Raw genomic sequence first — 19385 nt, 5'->3', positions numbered from 1 at the left:
TATCTCCTCTGCTTCCACATCTCTATACTCATCACTCCACTAAAATTGTGTTTGGCAAGCCACCAATGCCCTCCACAAAGCAAAACCTGACAGACTATTGTTCCTGACCTCACTACAGCATATGGTGTTAAACGTTCTTTCCTTTGGGAGCTCATTCTTCTCTTGGCTTCTGTGATATCTCTTTCTCTTGGTTCTTCTCATATCTCACAGTCATGTGCTTGTTTCTCTCTCTCTACCTACTTCTTAAATTTTGATGTTTTTTTGTAGATTTACAAAAAATCATTGAATTGTACACTTTAAATGTTTTCAACCTAGGCCTTTACCTGAAACTCAGATCTCCCTTTGCCTTTTAGCCACATCTATTCAGTTTTGCTTGGATACTTCAAACAACATATTGAATAATCTCATTTTTCTAAGCTATTACTTATGTTCTATAAAATTCCATATTTGGACCACTTTTATCACTCTTCAGAGAGTACTCTGCATGATCTCACCTTATTAATTCTTATCACTTCAATAACTATGTTTAGGTTTGCAAATCCTAAATTTGATCTCTAAGATCTCCCACCTACACAAAGTCTCCTTAACTCTGCCCTTCCTATTAGAAAGCATGCCTGTCTCCTTTTCCTTCACCCCAACTTTTAGTGCTCAATCATGACATTTAAAACATATTAAACAGACCCCGGGCCAGGCACGGTGGCTCACGCCTGTCTCCTTTTCCTTCACCCCAACTTTTAGTGCTCAATCATGACATTTAAAACATATTAAACAGACCCCGGCCCAGACACGGTGGCTCACGCCTGTAATCCTAGCACTCTGGGAGGCCAAGGCGGGTGGATCGCTCGAGGTCAGGAGTTCGAAACCAGCGTAAGCAAGAGCAAGACCCCATCTCTACTAAAAATAGAAAGAAATTAATTGGCCAACTAACATATATAGAAAAAATTAGCTGGGCATGGTAGTGCATGCCTGTAGTCCCAGCTACTTGGGAGGCTGAGGCAGGAGGATTGCTTGAGCCCAGGAGATTGAGGTTGCTGTGAGCTAGGCTGACAGCCACGGCACTCACTATCTCCTGGGCAACAAAGCGAGACTCTGTCTAAAAAAATAACTTAATTAAAAAAATAAAAATAAACAGACCCCAAATCTAACCTCTCTTCTCCCAACTGTTGAGGACCACTTGACGATTCATGCGGACTATTATAATGGCACACTAAAAAAAATTGTTGCAGGCCAGGCATAGTGGTGGCTCATGCATGTCTGTAGTCCTAGCACTTTGGGAGGCTCAGGTGGGAAGACTGCCTGAGCACAGGAGTTCAAGACCAGCCTGGGCAACATAGTGAGACCTCCGTCTGTAAAAAAATTTAAAAACTTAGCTGGAGCCGGGCGCGGTAGTTCACGCCTGTTATCCTAGCACTCTGGGAGGCCGAGGAAGGCGGATTGCTCGAGGTCAGGAGTTCAAAACCAGCCTGAGCAAGAGCGAGACCCCATCTCTACTATAAATAGAAAGAAATTAATTGGCCAACTAATACATATGAAAAAAAATTAGCCGGGCATTGTGGTGCGCGCCTATAGTCCCAGCTACTTGGGAGGCTGAGGCAGTAGGATTGCTTGAGCCCAGGAGTTTGAGGTTGCTGTGAGCTAGGCTGATGCCACGGCACTCACTCTAGCCTGGGCAACAAAGCAAGACTCTGTCTCAAAAAAAAAAAAAAAAAAAAAAAAACACAACTTAGCTGGGCACAGTGGCATGCGTCTGTAGTCCCAGCTACTTGGGAAGCTGAGGCAAGAGGATTATTTCAGCCCAGGACTTTGAAGCTGCAGTGAGCTACTTTGATCATGCCACCATACTCCAGCCTGGGAAACAAAGTGAAACCCCGTCTCTTGAAAGAAAAAAAGAAAACAAAGAAGGAAAATAATTGTTGCCTAAAGTTTCATATTTGCCCACAATATAGAAAAGACAATTCTTTGTTATAATGCAATACATTTTCTTCTTTGAAAATGAAGTTTCCTTTCACTATAAAGCTTCATACAAGGAAAATAAACATGTTACACATTTATAATATATCTGTGAATTTATAGGGGAGTTTTGGAAGATCTCCATGCTTTCCCACACCATTTATATTTCTCAACTTTTTTTGCCCCTAGTTAAGAGATTGCAAACATTCACTATGAACCTCAAAAAATAAAAATATGAATAATTTAAAGCTAGAAAAGTTGAAGTTCAAATAAGAAGATATATAAAAATGACTATTTTCTATCTATAAAATGTCTTATAAGATCAGTACATATAAGAATGTATGTAGAATATTGGCCTAACAATTAATAAATGGTTTAAGTTTTTAACATCATCGAACAGAGCTTTAAGACTGAAGCATGCATGTCCTCTCAGACTGGCCAAAAAAAAAAGAAAGAAAGAAAAGGAAAAAAAAAGAAATAAAGAAAATAATACATTCTGTAAGCCCATAAACAGGAACTTTTGTTTACTGTTTGTGGGAATGAAAGTTGGCACAATTCATAAAAAAGGCTGTTTGGCAGCAATTGAATTTTGATCCAGAAATTCCCCCTTCTAAGAATTTTCCTTCAGATATAATTGCACACGTGGTAAATGCTAGTTATAAATGAGGTTATCATTGCACTGTCTATAATAACACTGTTTGTAAAAGACAGAAACTACTTAAATGTCCGTAAATAATGCAATAAACTTTTCATATTTTTATTTCTAAACCATGTGAATATAATAGATATTCGAATATAAAATTTTTAAGTAAGTAACATAAGTCATACTCCTAACTGTGTATGTGCTTAAGGCTAGCTGTGTAAGTTGTGGTAGTGAATATTCTGGGGTCAAATTCAGGCTCTATTTACTTTTTTTTTTTTTTTTTTGAGACAGAGTCTCACTTTGTTGTCCAGGCTAACCATCAGATTGTCTTAAACTGCTGTCCCACAGTCAACCTTCTCTTCCACAATCAACAACCATCCATATAATCCAATTTCAGGATTAAAGAGTCATTCTCAAGTATGTTCTTCTTACCCTGCACAAGACTGCAGACAGGCCAACATTGTCACCAGTTTCTGGAGGAAGTTGAGCACTTTTGGGCTGATCTTTCTCTGGGCAAGTCCACCTAGCTCACAGCAACCTCAAACTCCTGGGTGCAAGCAATCCTGCTGCCTCAGCCTCCCCAGTAGCTGGGACTACAGGCATGCGCCACCATGCCTGGCTAATTTTTTCTATATATTTTTAGTTGGTCAATTAAGTTCTTTCTATTTATAGTAGAGACAGGGCCTCGTTCTTGCTTAGCCTGGTTTCGAACTCCTGACCTCGAGCAATCTGCCCACCTAGGCCTCCCAGAGTGCTAGGATTACAGGTGTGAGCCACCACACCCGGCCTCTATTTACTTTTAATAAAATGAAAACCCAGAAAAGAAAGACAGATCACAAGCCAACACCACGGTAAATCACACACACACACAAAAAAAATCTAAATGATGTTAATTAAAAGTTAAAAAAAAAAAACCAAAAACTTACTGGGATCCTATCATCTTCTCGTCGTCTTCGACCTCTGAAGAGAGTTCTCCTTTAACAACAAAAAAAACAGGGATGGAATAACTCATAAGTTTCTTCAAATCATTACATTCTATCAAAGGTAGAGAGGTTTCTGTTTTAAATATTTATGCTTTCTAAACCTGAGGCCATTCCTCTCCATTATTATTAAAAGATAAATGTATTCTTCTGAAGAGATCCTGAGCTAATTTACTGAAAACTTCACCTACAACCACCACCACAAAGAAACTGGGCCTATTTTTAGCAGCATTCTTTTCACAGCAGAAGCATTATTAGGGTTTAACTTAGGCAGGGCAGACAATAAATAATCTCACTTCTATAGTTTAGAAGTGGAAGACGTTAAAACTATAAGACAGACATTTATCTAATCTTTCTAAGCTGTTCTTTCTAAAGTGAACTATAAAGAACTTCCAAGTAACTTTATAAACTTCTGATTCAGAAGTATATTCCATATAGGTACTCTTTAATTCTTAATAATCATAAAAACTATTAACTCATGTTATACAATGTATTTATTTAGCATAACCATATACCAATAATTAGGACAAAAAAAAACCCCAACAAATTGTGATAATCAAATATTCAGGATGGTAACATGATAAAAATTTTTCATATGCCCACATTTACTTACCTGCCCCTACCATAGTCCCCATTCTGTTCCATCTGCAAAGTGGGAGATTCCTTTGTAAGGTAAGTTTGCTCCTGATGCCCTGCTACTGTAGGGTTATGCCGTTCAGTTGGAAAGTTCCTTGAACTGGATCTGTTCAACTGTCCATCCCCCAACGACACAGAGCCCTCTGTTGAGTGTTCTGAACCACTGGATGACCTAAAATGAGGCTTCACACTATAAGAAATATAAGATCACATACACAAAGGGATAAATCAAGATAGAAAAATCTTTTGTCAGGTTAAAAATTGGCTTCAGCTATACTTTGATTTTCAAAAAATAAAATGTGTCATATAAAATATAACTATTTTTATAATCCAGACATATTATTTTTAAAAGGCAGAAGAATTTTTACATTAAAAAAAAAGCAGTGTTTTGTGGGGGGGGATCCAAAATTGAGATAAAGCTACTTCTACCTCAATACTCAGAATATAATTTAGATATTAGCTGATGTTTTTAACATTAGCTGCATTCTTTACGTGTTTAAATTAGCCAGGCTTTAAGCTTACTAATGACTCTATGCCACAAATTCTCAATGGAAGCAAAAGTATCCCAACGAGAGAGAAAAAAAATTGGTGGGAATCCACCAATAATAATACTTTTACATATAAAACACATATACAATACACATAGATATTCAATAATCTGTGTTAAATTTTCAAAGGAGGAAATTAGAAAAAAATGTCTTACAAGGCTATATAGGGGAGCAACAATCAAAAGGGAAGGAAATATTTGAATATACTAAAAAGCTAGCATCCTTCACCAAATGAAATTAGCTGTTCAAAGATCCATATTTGGACAAAAAATTAGGAAAATACAGCAATGCAACCAACTGACTGGCATGACTTCATGAATTAAGGTATGTAATGTAGTTAAAAAAACAAACCTGCTTTTAACCAAAGTAGCTTTTACCTTGGATGATGGGTATAGGCACCCAACTTCCTAAAAACTTGCAAGCAAATGAAGCCAGGGTAGAGTAATGGAGAGAGGATGCAGGTTTATCAATAACAAAAACATCTAGTGTAAGACTAAGCAACTGAGGACCTTGGCTTTATGGTAGATTAACAAGGAAGCGTGAGATTTATGTTTGGCTCATTACTTACAGTTTATATATCCCAATTTTCACAATCTATTTCCACAATTACAAATTTATAATATTAGTAACATGTTGCCAATTCCTGGCTCTCCAAACAGGAGTTTAAATCATAAGTAATTATAAGCCCAACAATTAAATATAATTCGAACTGCATCTTTAGCTGTCCTATTCTTTAGAGACGATAAAAAATTAAGTTACTACTATTAAAACTGAAAGATAAAAATCAGGCTACAAAGTTGTGCTGAGTTTCATAAAAAATGACACTTTTTTGAAGAACTACTTTATGTAGAAAATAGAACTTTAAAAACAGCAATGAAAATAACAGTATGTCACCTAACAAAAAGTAATTTAAAAAATATTTATATTACCCATCACATCTGAAAATGACCTCATGAGAAACTATCATTCACCAAATTTTCACATTGCATTTCAGTATACATAACAAGTTAGGAGGTTTAAACAGCCCTCAGATCTCATAATCTTACCCTTCACTGAGAAGGACTTAACAATCTTAATCCAGGCAAAAGATAAAAAGAATGTAGAAAGAAAGTGATAAAAGATAGAAAGGAGAAGTAAAATAAAAGAAATATAAAGTATAAAAGGTAGAAAAATGTCTGGACTTCTGAAAGTTAGTCCTATTCTCTCTAAGTAGGACTAGTGATCATCATTGGGCTGTCACAAGTTTCACACAAAAACTGTAAAAGTACCCCTAAGTCACTTTTTCTTTTCTTTGACATTAAAATTATCATTATTATTATTATTAAGGCCTCCACAGCAGTCACTTCGTAGAAGCAAGAAGGAGTTAAGGATTTGAGTTGGTGGTCAAAAAGCTTTTTACTTTCATCTGTAATGTTTGCATTTTTATAAAAAGAAAGTATTCATATGTTTTTTTCTATAATTAAAAATTAACCTGCACTGATCAAATATATGGAAAAGAACTGTACATGAGTGGTATGGATAACGTGCAAAATTAAACTAAATATGCCCTGTATTTTCAAAATCATAGGTATACCTCCCCATAAGCAAAGATAACCCCATTATTGTTCCTGGCTTTCTTGCTATAATTCACCCCTTTTACCAACAAGGCATAGTAGACAAAAAGTAATGCATCTGGAAATATCAGTACTTTCAGTTAAAAATTTCTAGGCCGGGAGTGGTGGCTCACGCCTGTAATCCTAGCACTCTGGGAGGCCAAGGCGGGAGGATTGCTCAAGGTCAGGAGTTCGAAACCAGCCTGAGCAAGAGCGAGACCTCGTCTCTACTATAAATAAAAAAGAAATTAATTGGCCAACTAATATACATAGAAAAATTAGCTGGGCATGGTGGTGCATGCCTCTAGTCCCAGCTACTTGGGAGGCTGAGGCAGGAGGATCACTTGAGCCCAGGAGTTTGAGGTTGCTGTGAGCTATGCTGAGGCCATGGCACTCACTCTAGCCTGGGCAACAAAGTCAGACTCTGTCTCAAAAAAAAAAAAAAAAAAATTTCTTTAATCTACTTTATAACAAAGATGTCTATTCTACTTAACTGCCTAAAGCAAAATTTACTCGTTCAAAAAAAGTACATGAAATCAACAGATACATATTTTTATAGGCTGGGCGTGGTGGTTCATGCCTGTAATCCTAGCATTCTGGGGAGGCTAGGATCATAGGCAGGAGGATCATTGCTTGAGCTCAAGAGTTAGAGACCAGCCTGAGCAAGAGGGAGACCCCCGTCTCTACTAAAAATAGAAGGATAGCTAAAATTATATTGAAAAAAAAAATAGCTGGACATGGCGATACATGCCTGTAGTCCCAGCTACTCGGGAGGCTGAGGCAGAGGCAGAGGCAGAAGGATTGCTTGAGCCCAGGAGTTTGAGGTTGCTGTGTGCTAGAGGCTGACGCCATGGAACTCTAGTCCAGGCAACAGACCAAGACTCTGTCTCAAAAAAAAATAATAATAATAATTACTATATTTGCAACTCTAGCACTCTACCCTTAAAAAAATGTTTTTATAAAGCTATTATTTGTAATCATAAGAAATCTGTTATATTCACAAAAGAAGTTGTAAACAGATTTACTCTAATGGAATTACTTTTAAAAAAAATCTTTGCCAGCTTATGTTGAGATGTTCTAATATCTTAGGCCTGTTGATAATAACTAGCCAAGTAAACCCTAGCAAGACTTTTTTTTTTTTTAAGACAGAGTCTCGCTTTGTTGCCTAGGCTAGAGCGAGTGCCATGGTGTCAGCCTAGCTCACAGCAACCTCAAACTCCTGGGCTCAAGCAATCCTATCTCAGCCTCCCGAATAGCTGGGACCACAGGCATGTGCCACCATGCCCAGCTATATATTGGTTGGCCAATTAATTTCTTTCTATTTATAGTAGAGACGGGGTCTTGCTCTTGCTCAGGCTGGTTTCAAACTTCTGACCTCGAGCTATCCGCCCACCTCAGCCTCCCAGAGTGCTAGGATTACAGGCATGAGCAATAGCGCCCAGCCTCTTAGCAAGACTTCTTTAAAAAAAAAAAAGAGAGAGACAATCTTGTTCTGTTGCCCAGGCTGGAATGCAGTGGCATCATCACAATTCACTGTAACACCGAACTTCTGGGCTAAAAGTGATCTTCCCACCTCAACAGGTGTGTGCCAACATGCTGAGCTAATTTTGAAGATTTTTTGTGGAGTTGAGGTCTCAGTATGTTGCTAGGCTGGTCTTGCGCTACTGGCCTCAAGCAATCGTCCTGTCTCAGCCTCCCAAGTGCTAAATTCTAGGATTACAGGTGAGAGCTACCACACCAGCGGTTTCCAAGATTCTTAATGATTTACTCTGAACATTGTGCTTTAAGTACAAGCTTTGGAGTCAAACTGCCTCGGTCAAATTTTGGCTACAATATTTGTAACGTTTTACGTCTCAATTTCCTCATCTATAAAATAGACATGTAAGTACACCCATCTTACAGGATTCTCAAAATTAACTGATAAAACATGGAAAGTCTCGGAACAGAGTTTGAGACATTAAATACTCAATAAATGTTAGCTATTGTCTGTTGTACACTATAGTTTAATAGTTCAAGGAAGTCATTTCAAAAGTCAATTCTTTTTTTTTTTTTTTTTTTTTTGAGACGGAGTCTTGCTCTGTCACCTGGGCTAGAGTGCCATGGCATCAGCCTAGCTCACAGCAATCTCAAACTGCTGGGCTCAAGCGATTCTCCTGCCTTACCCTCCCAAGTAGCTTGGGATTACAGGTGTGTGCCACCACGCCCCACTAATTTTTCTATTTGTAGTATAGATGGGGTATCATTCTTGCTCAGGCTGGTCTAGAACTACTGACCTCAGGCGATCAAACCTTGGACTCCCAGAGTGTTAGGATTATATGCGTGAGCCGCCTTGCCCTGCCAAAAGTCAATTCTTTAAAATCCGAAATAACATACATCCCAATTCAAATCAGTTAACAATATTTCTATCCCCAAAGAACTCTCATTGTTCAAAATGTTATCCATTTAACACACTAAATGGCAATTAGACATCAGATTTTATGTCAAAGACTGCTACCATAAAATATTAGTTTTATTTTACGATTAAAAAAATAATCCAGGCCGGGCGCGGTGGCTCACGCCTGTAATCCTAACTCTCTGGGAGGCTGAGGCGGGCGGATTGCTCGAGGTCAGGAGTTTGAAACCAGCCTGAGCAAGAGTGAGACCCGTCTCTACTATAAATAGAAAGAAACTAATTGGCCAACTGATATATATATATATATATATAAAAAAATTAGCCGGGCATGGTGGCACATGCCTGTAGTCCCAGCTACTCAGGAGGCTGAGACAGAAGGATCGCTCGAGCCCAAGAGTTTGAGGTTGCTGTGAGCTAGGCTGACGCCATGGCACTCACTCTAGCCTGGGCAACAAAGCGAGACTCTGTCTCAAAAAAAAAAAAATCCAAAGTCAGGTATGATGGCTCATGCCTGTAATCCCAGAGCTTTCAGACACTGAGGCAGGAGGATTGCTTGAGTCCAGGAGTTTGAGACCAGGTTGGGCAACATATCAGGACCCTATCTCTACAAAAAATTTAAAAATTAGCCAGGAGTGGTAGTGCATGCTTGTAGTTCCAGCTACTTGGGAGGCTGAGGTGGAATGATTACTTGAGAGCAGGAATTGGATGCTGCATTGAGCTAAGAGAACATGCTACTGCACTCCAGCCTGGGTAACAGAGCAAGATCTCATCTCTTTAAAAAAACCAAAAAACAAAAAACAAACCAACCTCAGTCTGATGTGCTTTTTACATCCATTATCAACTCTGAGGTCAAAGTGTATTTACGAATTCTAGGTTGAATTACTGAATTGTTGACATTCTTTTTATTGAAAAAAAAAAAAACCCGGCTGGGCGCGGTTGCTCACGCCTGTAATCCTAGCACTCTGGGAGGCCAAGGCGGGTGTGTTGCTCCAGGTCAGGAGTTTGAAACCAGCCTGAGCAAGAGTGAGACCCCCTCTCTACTATAAATAGAAATAAATTAATTGGCCAACTAATATGTATGCATATATATTATATTAGTTGGCCAATTAATTTATTTCTATTTATAGTAGAGAGGGGGTCTCACTCTTGCTCAGGCCCGGCTAATTTTTATATATATATATATATATATATATATATATATAAAAATTAGCCAGGCATGGTGGCGCATGCCTGTAGTCTCAGCTACTCGGGAGGCTGAGGCAGCAGGATCGCTTGAGCCCAGGAGTTTGAGGTTGCTGTGAGCTAAACTGACGCCACGGTACTCACCCTAGCCTGGGTAACAAAGCAAGACTCTGTCTCAAAAAAACAAACAAAAAAAAACCAAACCAAACTTTTTATTGAGACTGCCAACGAGCACTGATAATAAATAACACACTAAATCCTTAACAACCATTGGGAATTAGTCAGAATAAATTCCAGCTATGATTTTTATCTTACCGATTTTTTTGGAATGGTCGACCCAGATTCATAGCAGCAGCATTTGTTTTATAAGATCCTGGTGAATTAAAGCCATTCATAAAACTACCATTGGGAAAGGGAGCCTACAAAAAAATTTTAACATTTAAATAATATTAATGGTAAAGGCAAAATCTGGTGTGAGGGTCATAAGGACCTGAATGAACTAACCTATTATCAATTTTTTATAACCCAAAAATAATTCGAAATATTTTTATGATCCACTTTTGAAATATTCACTTCAAGTACCTAAATTCACTAGATTTAGGAACAATGAATTACTAGTTCATTACTTATTGAAAAACATTCTTCTGACAATATTTCACAACTTTAAAAGTCATCTGAAACCACACAAGACTTATCTAGTCTCTTCTTTCAATTCACTCAGTAAATTTAATCGAATAAAATTATAGGAATAACTCCTTAGTCATATGCATATATTTGGTATACAGGATTAGATATCCATATTACTATTTAAAAGTCAAAATGTAACCAATATCAACACCAAACAAATGAACTACTCCAGCTGATTTCTTAAAATTTCAGCTTGAATTAAAAAATTATTATTTCATACTTTATTATTCTATAAGGATCTTACTTACCAGTGGTGTTTCAAAGTAAGGTGCAGGATTTGGAGACCAAGACTGAGGCACAATACTATAGACCGAGTACTGTTGATGAGGATTATATACAGGCTGCATAAAGACTGGCGAGGCATACTGTGCTTGTGTATGAATGGGCTGACTATACATACTAGAATCCATTAATCGATAACCATTCTTAGCAAAAAATGTATTGATGGCTTTTATCCTTGCCTAGAAGCAAAAGAAACACATAATAACAAAGGACTAAGTGTATATTTTACAAATCTATTTAATTTACATTTTATCATATTTTACACAACTATACTATTTCTGCCTATTGTAGAATGAAAAGAAAATGACAGTTTTAATAACGAAAATGTTTGCCTTCCAAAAACAATAAACAATGTCAAGCCAACCAAAATAATAAAACTAACTGCAACACATCAGACAAGGGTGCTAATGTCCCTAATATAATATACAAATTTAGACATGAAAAGGCTCAAAAATCCTACAGAAAAATGAGTTAGGAAAATTAACAGTTCATAGAACAAAGAAAAGCAAACGACTCTAAAGCATATGAAACAGATGCTAAACTTTACTCATAAGAGGAGCACAATTAAAATCAGGTATAGGCCGGGCACGGTGGCTCAAGCCTGTAATCCTACAGCTACTCGGGAGGCTGAGGCAGGAGGATTGCTTGAGCCCAGTAGTTTGAGGTTGCTGTGAGCTAGGCTGACATCACGGCACTCACTCTCACCCATGAACAGAGTGTGACTCTGTCTCAAAAAAAAAAAAGAAAAATCAGGTATACTGTAAAAATGCTCAAAATCACTAATCAGAGAAATGCAAATTGAAGATATCACCTCACATCTGTTAAAATGGCCATTAGCAAAAAGACAAGCAATAAGTATTAGAGAGGGTGTGGAGAAAATGGAACACTTGCACATGTTGGTTGGAATGTAAATTGATACAGTCATTACAGACAACAGTACATAGTTTCCTCAAAAATTTAATAGAGCTACCATTATGATCCAGCAATCCCACTACTAGGTATACATGCAAAGGAAATAAAATCAGATGTTCAACAGATATCTGTACTACTGTGTTCGCTGCAGCATTATTCACAATAGCCAAGATATGGAAACAACCTAAGTATCCATCAACAAATGAATGGATAAAGAAAATGTAGCATGCACATGTGCACACACACACATGAATATTATTCAGCCTTAAAGAAAATCCTTTCATTGTGGCAACATGGATGATGAACCTGGAGGACTTTATACTAAGTGAAATAAGCCAGGCATATAAAGACACATACTGCATGATCTCACTTGTATGTGGAATCTAAAAATAGTTAATTCATAGAAAGAGAGAGTAGAATGGTATTCATAGTTGCTGGGGGCTGGAAATGAGTGGAGAGAGGAAATGAGGAGATATTGGTCAGATGGTACAAACTTTTAGTTACACGGGAGAAATAAATTCTGGGGATCTATTGTACAGCAGAGTGACTAAAATTGGTAATACTGTATACTTGCTGTGTAGATCTTAAATGTTTTCACTAACAAAAAAAAGCACATGTGATAATTGATTTGATTTAATCACTTCATGATGCATACATATGTTGAAAAAAAATTGTGCACTGTAAATATAAGCAATTTTTGTCAATTATACCTTAATAAAGCTGAGAAAAGATATATGCAAATGGCTATTCACTAACTGAAAAGGAGGAACCCCCTCAACAGTACATCAGTGGTTGAATACACTATGGTACATCCACACACTTGAGTGCTATATGGATATAAAAAAATAAAAGAAGTGTTTTAAGTACTATTAGAGTGATTTGCAGAATATACTGTCAAAAAAAACAGGCAAGACAAAAAAACAGAAAAGTATATACAGCAAGCTATTGTTAGTGTAAGATGAGGATATGATATACATATATGAGTGTGTAATATTCTATATTTTAGATATTTTTTTGTTTTTTGTTTGAGACAGAGTCTCACTCTGTTGCCCTGGCTAGAGTGCCGTGGCATCAGCCCAGCTCACAGCAACCTCAAACTCCTAGGCTCAATCGATCCTTCTGCCTCAGCCTCCCAAGTAGCTGGGACTACAGGCATGTGCCACCATGCCCAGCTAATTTTTTTCTATATATTTTTAGTTGGGGGTCTCACTCTTGCTCACTCTGGTTTTGAACTCCTGACCTTGAGCAATCCGCCCGCCTTGGCCTCCCAGAGTGCTAGGATTACAGGCGTGAGCCACCACGCCCGGCCTGTATATTTTAGATATTTTACTTTTAACTCATACACAGATTTAAAATAAAATGTTAAAAATTAACCAGGCACAGAGGCTCATGCCTATAAATCCTAGCACTTTCAGAGGCTGAAGCAGGAGGATCACTTGAGCCCAGGAGTTAGAGACCAGTCTGAGCAATATAGTGAGACCCTGTCTCTACAAAAAGAAGAGAGTTAGGCTATAGAAGTTAGGCTGGCATGATGACATCTGTAGTTCTAGTTACTAAGAAGGCTGGAGCAGGAAGATTGCTTGGGCCCAGGAGTTTGAGCTGGGATCGGGCCACTGAACTCTATCCTGGCAACAAGATAGCCAGGATAGAGCCAAGACTCTGCCTCAAAATCAAAATCAATTTTTAAAAGCAAAACGAACAGGATGGGCCCGGTGGCTCACGCCAATAATCCTAGCACTCTAGGAGGCCCAGGCGAGATCGCTCAAGGTTAGGAGTTCAAAACCAGCCTGAACAAGAGTGAGACTCCGTCTCTACTAAAAATAGAAAGAAGTTAATTGACCAACTAAAAATATATAGAAAAAATTAGCCAGGCATGGTGGCACATGCCTGTAGTCCCAGCTACTCGGGAGGCTGAGGCAGGAAGATCACTTGAGCCCAGGAGTTTGAGGTTGCTGTAAGCTAGGCTGACGCCATGGCACTCTAGCCAGAGGAACAGAGTGAGACTGTCTCAAAAAAGAAAAAAAAAAAACAATAACAAAACAGTGATACTGGTTCAGAGAAGTAGAGAGATTAAATAACCTGAAACAGATCTCATAGATAAAACATTATATACAAACTGTGGAAGAATAGATCAGGCAACAAATTAAGTGTTGAGACTACCGTCTTTCTATATATGGAAAATGGAATTAGATCTCTGTCTTATACCATACATCAAATTAATTCTAGATGTATCTAAAATCTAAATCTGAAATACTCTAAAACTTTAAACCTATTAGAAAACTTAGGAGACTATCTTTATTGCCTTAAAGCAGGGAAAGGTGAGAATAGGGAAAAGAGCATCACAGGCAGAGGAAGTAGAATGACAACTAGCAAATAGCCTCATCTGTAATACAGAAACTCATATCATCTACTACACAGTAATAATGAGATTTAAATATGTCACAGTCTTAGAAAAGTACCTGACATACAATCTCTTACTAAATTTAAGTTACTCTCATCCTGGTTCTTTCAGTTACTAGTGTGTGAAACTGGGTAGGTTATTCTTATGCCTTATTATCCTCACTAGTAAAATGGAGAAAAGAGAAAATCTCATTAGGTAAAATGCTTAAAACAGAAACAGATACACAACAAGAGCTCAACAGAGATGACTTACTAATAGCAGTGTATTATATTTACAAATGATGATGAGAATTGTATCACAGAGAGAAAGAGAACTATGTCAAAATAAGTGCAAATTTAGAATTATATTTTAGAATGGAAGCTCTGGTAGCAATGTGGAAAATGGACTGTTAAAGTGGGGTAGGGGGGAAAGCTGACGACATAGGAGTTAAGAGGCTACTCCAACTGTTCAAGCCTAAACAGTGACACCAGTGATGGAAAGGAGTTTTCAAGGCAAATTTCATAGGACCCAAGAACAGATTAGAGACGTAAAAGATAGTGAGCATCAATGACAATACCTAGGTCTCCAAATTGTTGGTTATTAATGTGGTAATGCAGTTAAGTGAGATGAGGTTGAATGTACTGAGAATGTTTTTGATCTCTGTTACTAAAAATTAATACTATTGATCATTTGGAGATCTGAAATCATCTTATGTTGTAAAATCAGCATCAAACTAAAACTTTGTACTATTTGAAGTTGTCTTTGGAAAAAATTGCTGTATAAAAATTATTTTAATGCCTTATCAACTAATATTCTGTAGTAGCACATAATAGAAATCATAAAAATTTAAAAAATCATCATGGGTTTTCATAAAACATTATCCATATTTTTTAAATTCTCAAACAACCAAAAAAAAAAAAAGCTTTCTGGTTTCACAATGTCCTTTCTCTATTTACAATTATTTCTTACCATGATTGGCTTGCCCTGAAATGTTTTAACTTCTTCTCTTAAATATTTAAAAGCCTGTTAATAAAGCAGAAAAGAACTTTCATTAGCACTCAAACATTTCATTAAAGCCATCTTTACTCAATTAACAGGGTTTGGTATTAGCAACAGTTTCTAAACTAAAGCAAAAATTCTGAAAGTGATTCTACTGTGCAGTTTACAAGGAATGAAAAAGTAAAAATTTAGGACCTTCCCATCTACAGTTCACATTTATTATAGAAGACCTATTAGGGATTACTGCAGACAAGATGTATAACTTTCAAAACAAAGCCAAAATATCACTAGGTAGCAATTTTTAAATGATTCAATCAGGCAACCTTCTAAGATAAAGAATTATTTAAAAAAGAATAAAAATTAGTAAGTTATTTTAAAATGTTCCTATGATAATATATATAAATATTATTTCTCTTTAGGATATAACAAGGAAAAGTAAATCCATTAAGTGAAAATTCCAAGAGTAGCAATTTTTTTTTTTTTTTTTTGAGACAGAGTCTCACTTTGTTGCCCAGGCTAGAGTGAGTGCCGTGGCGTCAGCCTGGCTCACAGCAACCTCAATCTCCGGGGCTCAGCGATCCTACTGCCTCAGCCTCCTGAGTAGCTGGGACTACAGGCATGCGCCACCATGCCCGGTTAATTTTTTGTATATATATTTTTAGTTGGTCAATTAATTTATTTCTATTTTTGGTAGAGACAGGGTCTCGCTCAGGCTGGTTTCGAACTCCTGACCTCGAGCAATCCGCCCACCTCGACCTCCCAAAGTGCTAGGATTACAGGCGTGAGCCACCACGCCCGGCAAGAGTAGCAATTTTTAAATGATTCAATCAGGCAACCTAAGATAAAGAATTATTTAAAAAAGAATAAAAATTAGTAAGTTATTTAAAAATGTTCCTATGAATATATATGAATATTATTTCTCTTTAGGATATAACAAGGAAAAGTAAATCCATTAAGTAAAAATTCCAAGAATTTTTGTTTACTATGGACCTACTGTGTACCAAAAACACTAAACTATTGAGTACATGGTTCGCAATCCCTAGGTTAATTTTAAATTGCATATCAATTTCTTACTGAAAGGAAACAAACTGTTCTTAAATTGAAACTGAAAAGTTTTAGGAAGATGATCAAAAAAGAAACCAACTGAGCAAAAGCAAAAATGTGGCCATGGTGCTCACTAGTCATATTAAACATTAGTGTAAACACACGTTTTCTCAATTTAAATATACCACTATTTATTTTACCAACAGGACTTATATCAGAAGTATTCTTCTCACCTGCTGTGCATCTGTGTCCGACTGGAAAGTGATATACCAGTTGCTATTGTGTGCAAACTCACAGCTTATCACTTTGGGGCAGTTTTCATTTTTGAACAAAGCTTTCACTTCCTAAAAGAGAAAAACTGTATTAACTCTAAATAATACATAATTAGCATTGACTTTTGTTTACTAGTAAGGTTGAGCATCTCTCTTCATGTTTTTTGGTCCTTTTTATCACTTCATTTATTAATTGTTTACACTGTTTGACTATTTTTCTTTCTTTCTATTTTTTTTTTTGAGACAGAGTCTCACTATGCTGCCCTGGCTAGAGTGTGTGCTGTGGCATCAGCCTAGTTCACAGCAACCTCAAACTCCGGGGCTCAAGCAATCCTCCTGCCTCAGCTTCCCGAGTAGCTGGGACTACAGGCATGCACCACCACGCCTGGCTAATTTTTTCTATATATTTTTAGTTGCTCAACTAATTTATTTCTATTTTTAGTAGAGACGGGGTCTTGTTCTTGCTCAGGCTGGTTTTGAACCCCTGACCTTGAGCAATCCTCCCACCTCCAACTCCCAGAGTGCTAGGATTATAGGCGTGAGCCACTGTGCCCCGCCGTGTTTGGGCATTTTTCTAGTGAGGAGAGATTATGTTAGGAAACAAAAACATAATTATAGTACATATTTTGTATATGATTTATTCTATGATCAGCAAAACAGATACATTTCACTTCGGGTCACAGTAAAATATCCCCAGCCCTTTTCCTGCCTGGCCCACCATTAAAAAAAAGTTATGGTTATATCCTTTATTAACATTTTCTAGGCAGTAAGAATTTTCATGCATTCTCATTTAATCCAGATGTTCTGGATTAGAATCACAGACATGAATTCTATGTAAATATATCCTCTTTTCCATAATTGATATAAATGTAAACAGGAACACAGATACATGGATTCAAAAAAGGATAATTACCTAAACTCAGAAGAAATTTAATAACCAGCATTTCCCAAATATTTAAAGAATCTTAAGAGATTGAACTGTGCCACAAAATAACCAAACATCATTAGGTATCAATTTAAAAAAAGACAAATACAAAGCTGATTGGAAAATCAACATCACAGTGAAGACTAGCCCGTATTCTAATTCCCTCCAAATACTGAACTTTAAAAACAGAATGTTCATACTTGCAATGAAATGATATTGGCCCAAATACTGCTTGAAATAAATAAGTGAGAAACCAGCTACAGTATGACTTTTGTGAAAGTGGTAAAGTATCACCAAGTTCAGTTAAAAAAATTACTATCTAGTTCAGAATTAGATTTTTGGAGAACTATTATTAGGCTGTCACTGACTGATCTCTGCTTTCAAAAATGCATATATATTCTCCAAATATTTTTAATTCCATTAAAATATATAATGAATTCACTAATTCTTAATAAAATCCCTATTTTCAGCCTTTATCATTCTATGGGATCAGTTAAGTTCACAGATTTACCAGTTTGGATTTAAGTAACAAAAGTTTCATTCCACCTGACAGAAATCTTAAAGGCCATCACTCTAACACCTCACCCCTCATTTTAATATGAATTTCAATGATTATTGCCTATGCTAACTTTCTCTAGCTATTTTAGTTATCAGCACTTCCTTTACTTTTCCAAAAATGAACTTTATGTTGCTGCCTTGATCACTCTCTATGTATTCAGATATGAATTACATTAAACATACAAATGATAATAATGGCTAGCATTAGTGTTTTATGTGCCAGGTACTGCCTTAAGCTCTTTATATATTAACTCACATAATTCTCACAGCATTCTTATGACTTACTCATTACCACTATCCCATTCAACAGACAGGAAAACTGAGGCAAGAGAAGTTAAGAAGGAAGGTCATAAAGTTAGTAAGTTAAAAAGCTAGAATTCTAACCCAGACACTCTGGCTCTAGAGTTTAGGTTCATATCCTTAACACTGTTTCTCAATATAGATATTCTTTCCGTTCTGCAATTTTTCTTTCAAGATATTACTACTGACATGTAGTTCAAAATCAAAGATTTATGATAATTTGTTTTCTAACTTCTCTCACTGCTCTGAAGTTTAGAAAATATTCATTCTAGAGACTTAATGCTGAATGATTTGGGGCACATAGACTTAACTACTAAGGGATCAATTATTTTTATGTAGCAAAGGTTTAAAAATTCTTTTCTAAATGGCTAATCAATTATAATAATTCAGTTACTGGCTAATGCTTGCCTTCTTTAATTTGTTTTACTGTTTCATTTTTGAGACAGGGTTTTGCTCTGTTGTTGCCTGAGCTAGAGTGCAGTGGCATCATCATAGCTCACTGCAACCTTAAATTCTGAGCTGAAACTATCCTCCTGCCTCAGCCTCCCTGGTAGCTGGGACTACAGGTGCACACCACCACCACTACATTTGACTAATTTTTCTACTTTTTATAGAAACAGGGTCTCAATATATTGTACAGGCTGGTCTTGAACTCCTGCGCTCAAGTGATCTTCCAGCCTCAGCCTCCCAAAGTGTAAGGATCACAGGCATAAGCCACCATGACCAGTCTCTAGCCTTTTTTAATTTATATTGTCTTAACATGGCAACTTAGCATGAAGTTCTGTGGCACAGTGGTTAAGAAACATGGGCGCTGGAATCAGAGAGATCAAGTTCAAATCCAGACTCTCATTTAACAGCCCAAGTACCCTTGGGCAAGTTACCTAATCTTTCTAAGACTCAGTTACTTCATCTATAAAACATAAAACCTTTGATTTTAAATGACTGTAAAGTATGCAATACATGGTAGAACCTCATCATTAAATAGACTACACTGTTCCATTCAGTGTATTAATTCTTATACCTGTCCCATACCACCTTTACAAGCACAAATTTGCTTTATATTTTGCTAACCAATAGAGTTAGTCCTCCCTCATTAATCCTTA

At 36.9% G+C, this 19385-nt stretch overlaps 1 protein-coding gene across 14 annotated transcripts in view; it reads right to left on the bottom strand.

Moving 5' to 3' along the window:
* Nucleotides 1–19385, bottom strand: part of LARP4 (La ribonucleoprotein 4) — a 171837-nt gene that overhangs the window by 15145 nt on the left and 137307 nt on the right. For all 14 annotated transcript variants that reach the window (XM_076007251.1, XM_076007252.1, XM_076007250.1 and 11 more), the window contains 6 exons: nt 16461–16571; nt 15154–15207; nt 10859–11071; nt 10239–10342; nt 4187–4399; nt 3520–3568 (listed from right to left, as the gene is read on the bottom strand). In XM_076007251.1, the coding sequence (XP_075863366.1) occupies nt 3520–3568; nt 4187–4399; nt 10239–10342; nt 10859–11071; nt 15154–15207; nt 16461–16571 (744 nt within the window). The remainder of the gene's footprint in view (nt 1–3519; nt 3569–4186; nt 4400–10238; nt 10343–10858; nt 11072–15153; nt 15208–16460; nt 16572–19385) is intronic.

This window comes from Microcebus murinus, chromosome 10 (assembly GCF_040939455.1).
Source record: "Microcebus murinus isolate Inina chromosome 10, M.murinus_Inina_mat1.0, whole genome shotgun sequence".
NCBI classification, from domain to species: domain Eukaryota; kingdom Metazoa; phylum Chordata; class Mammalia; order Primates; family Cheirogaleidae; genus Microcebus; species Microcebus murinus.
This window is presented reverse-complemented; position numbering and strand designations above follow the sequence as displayed.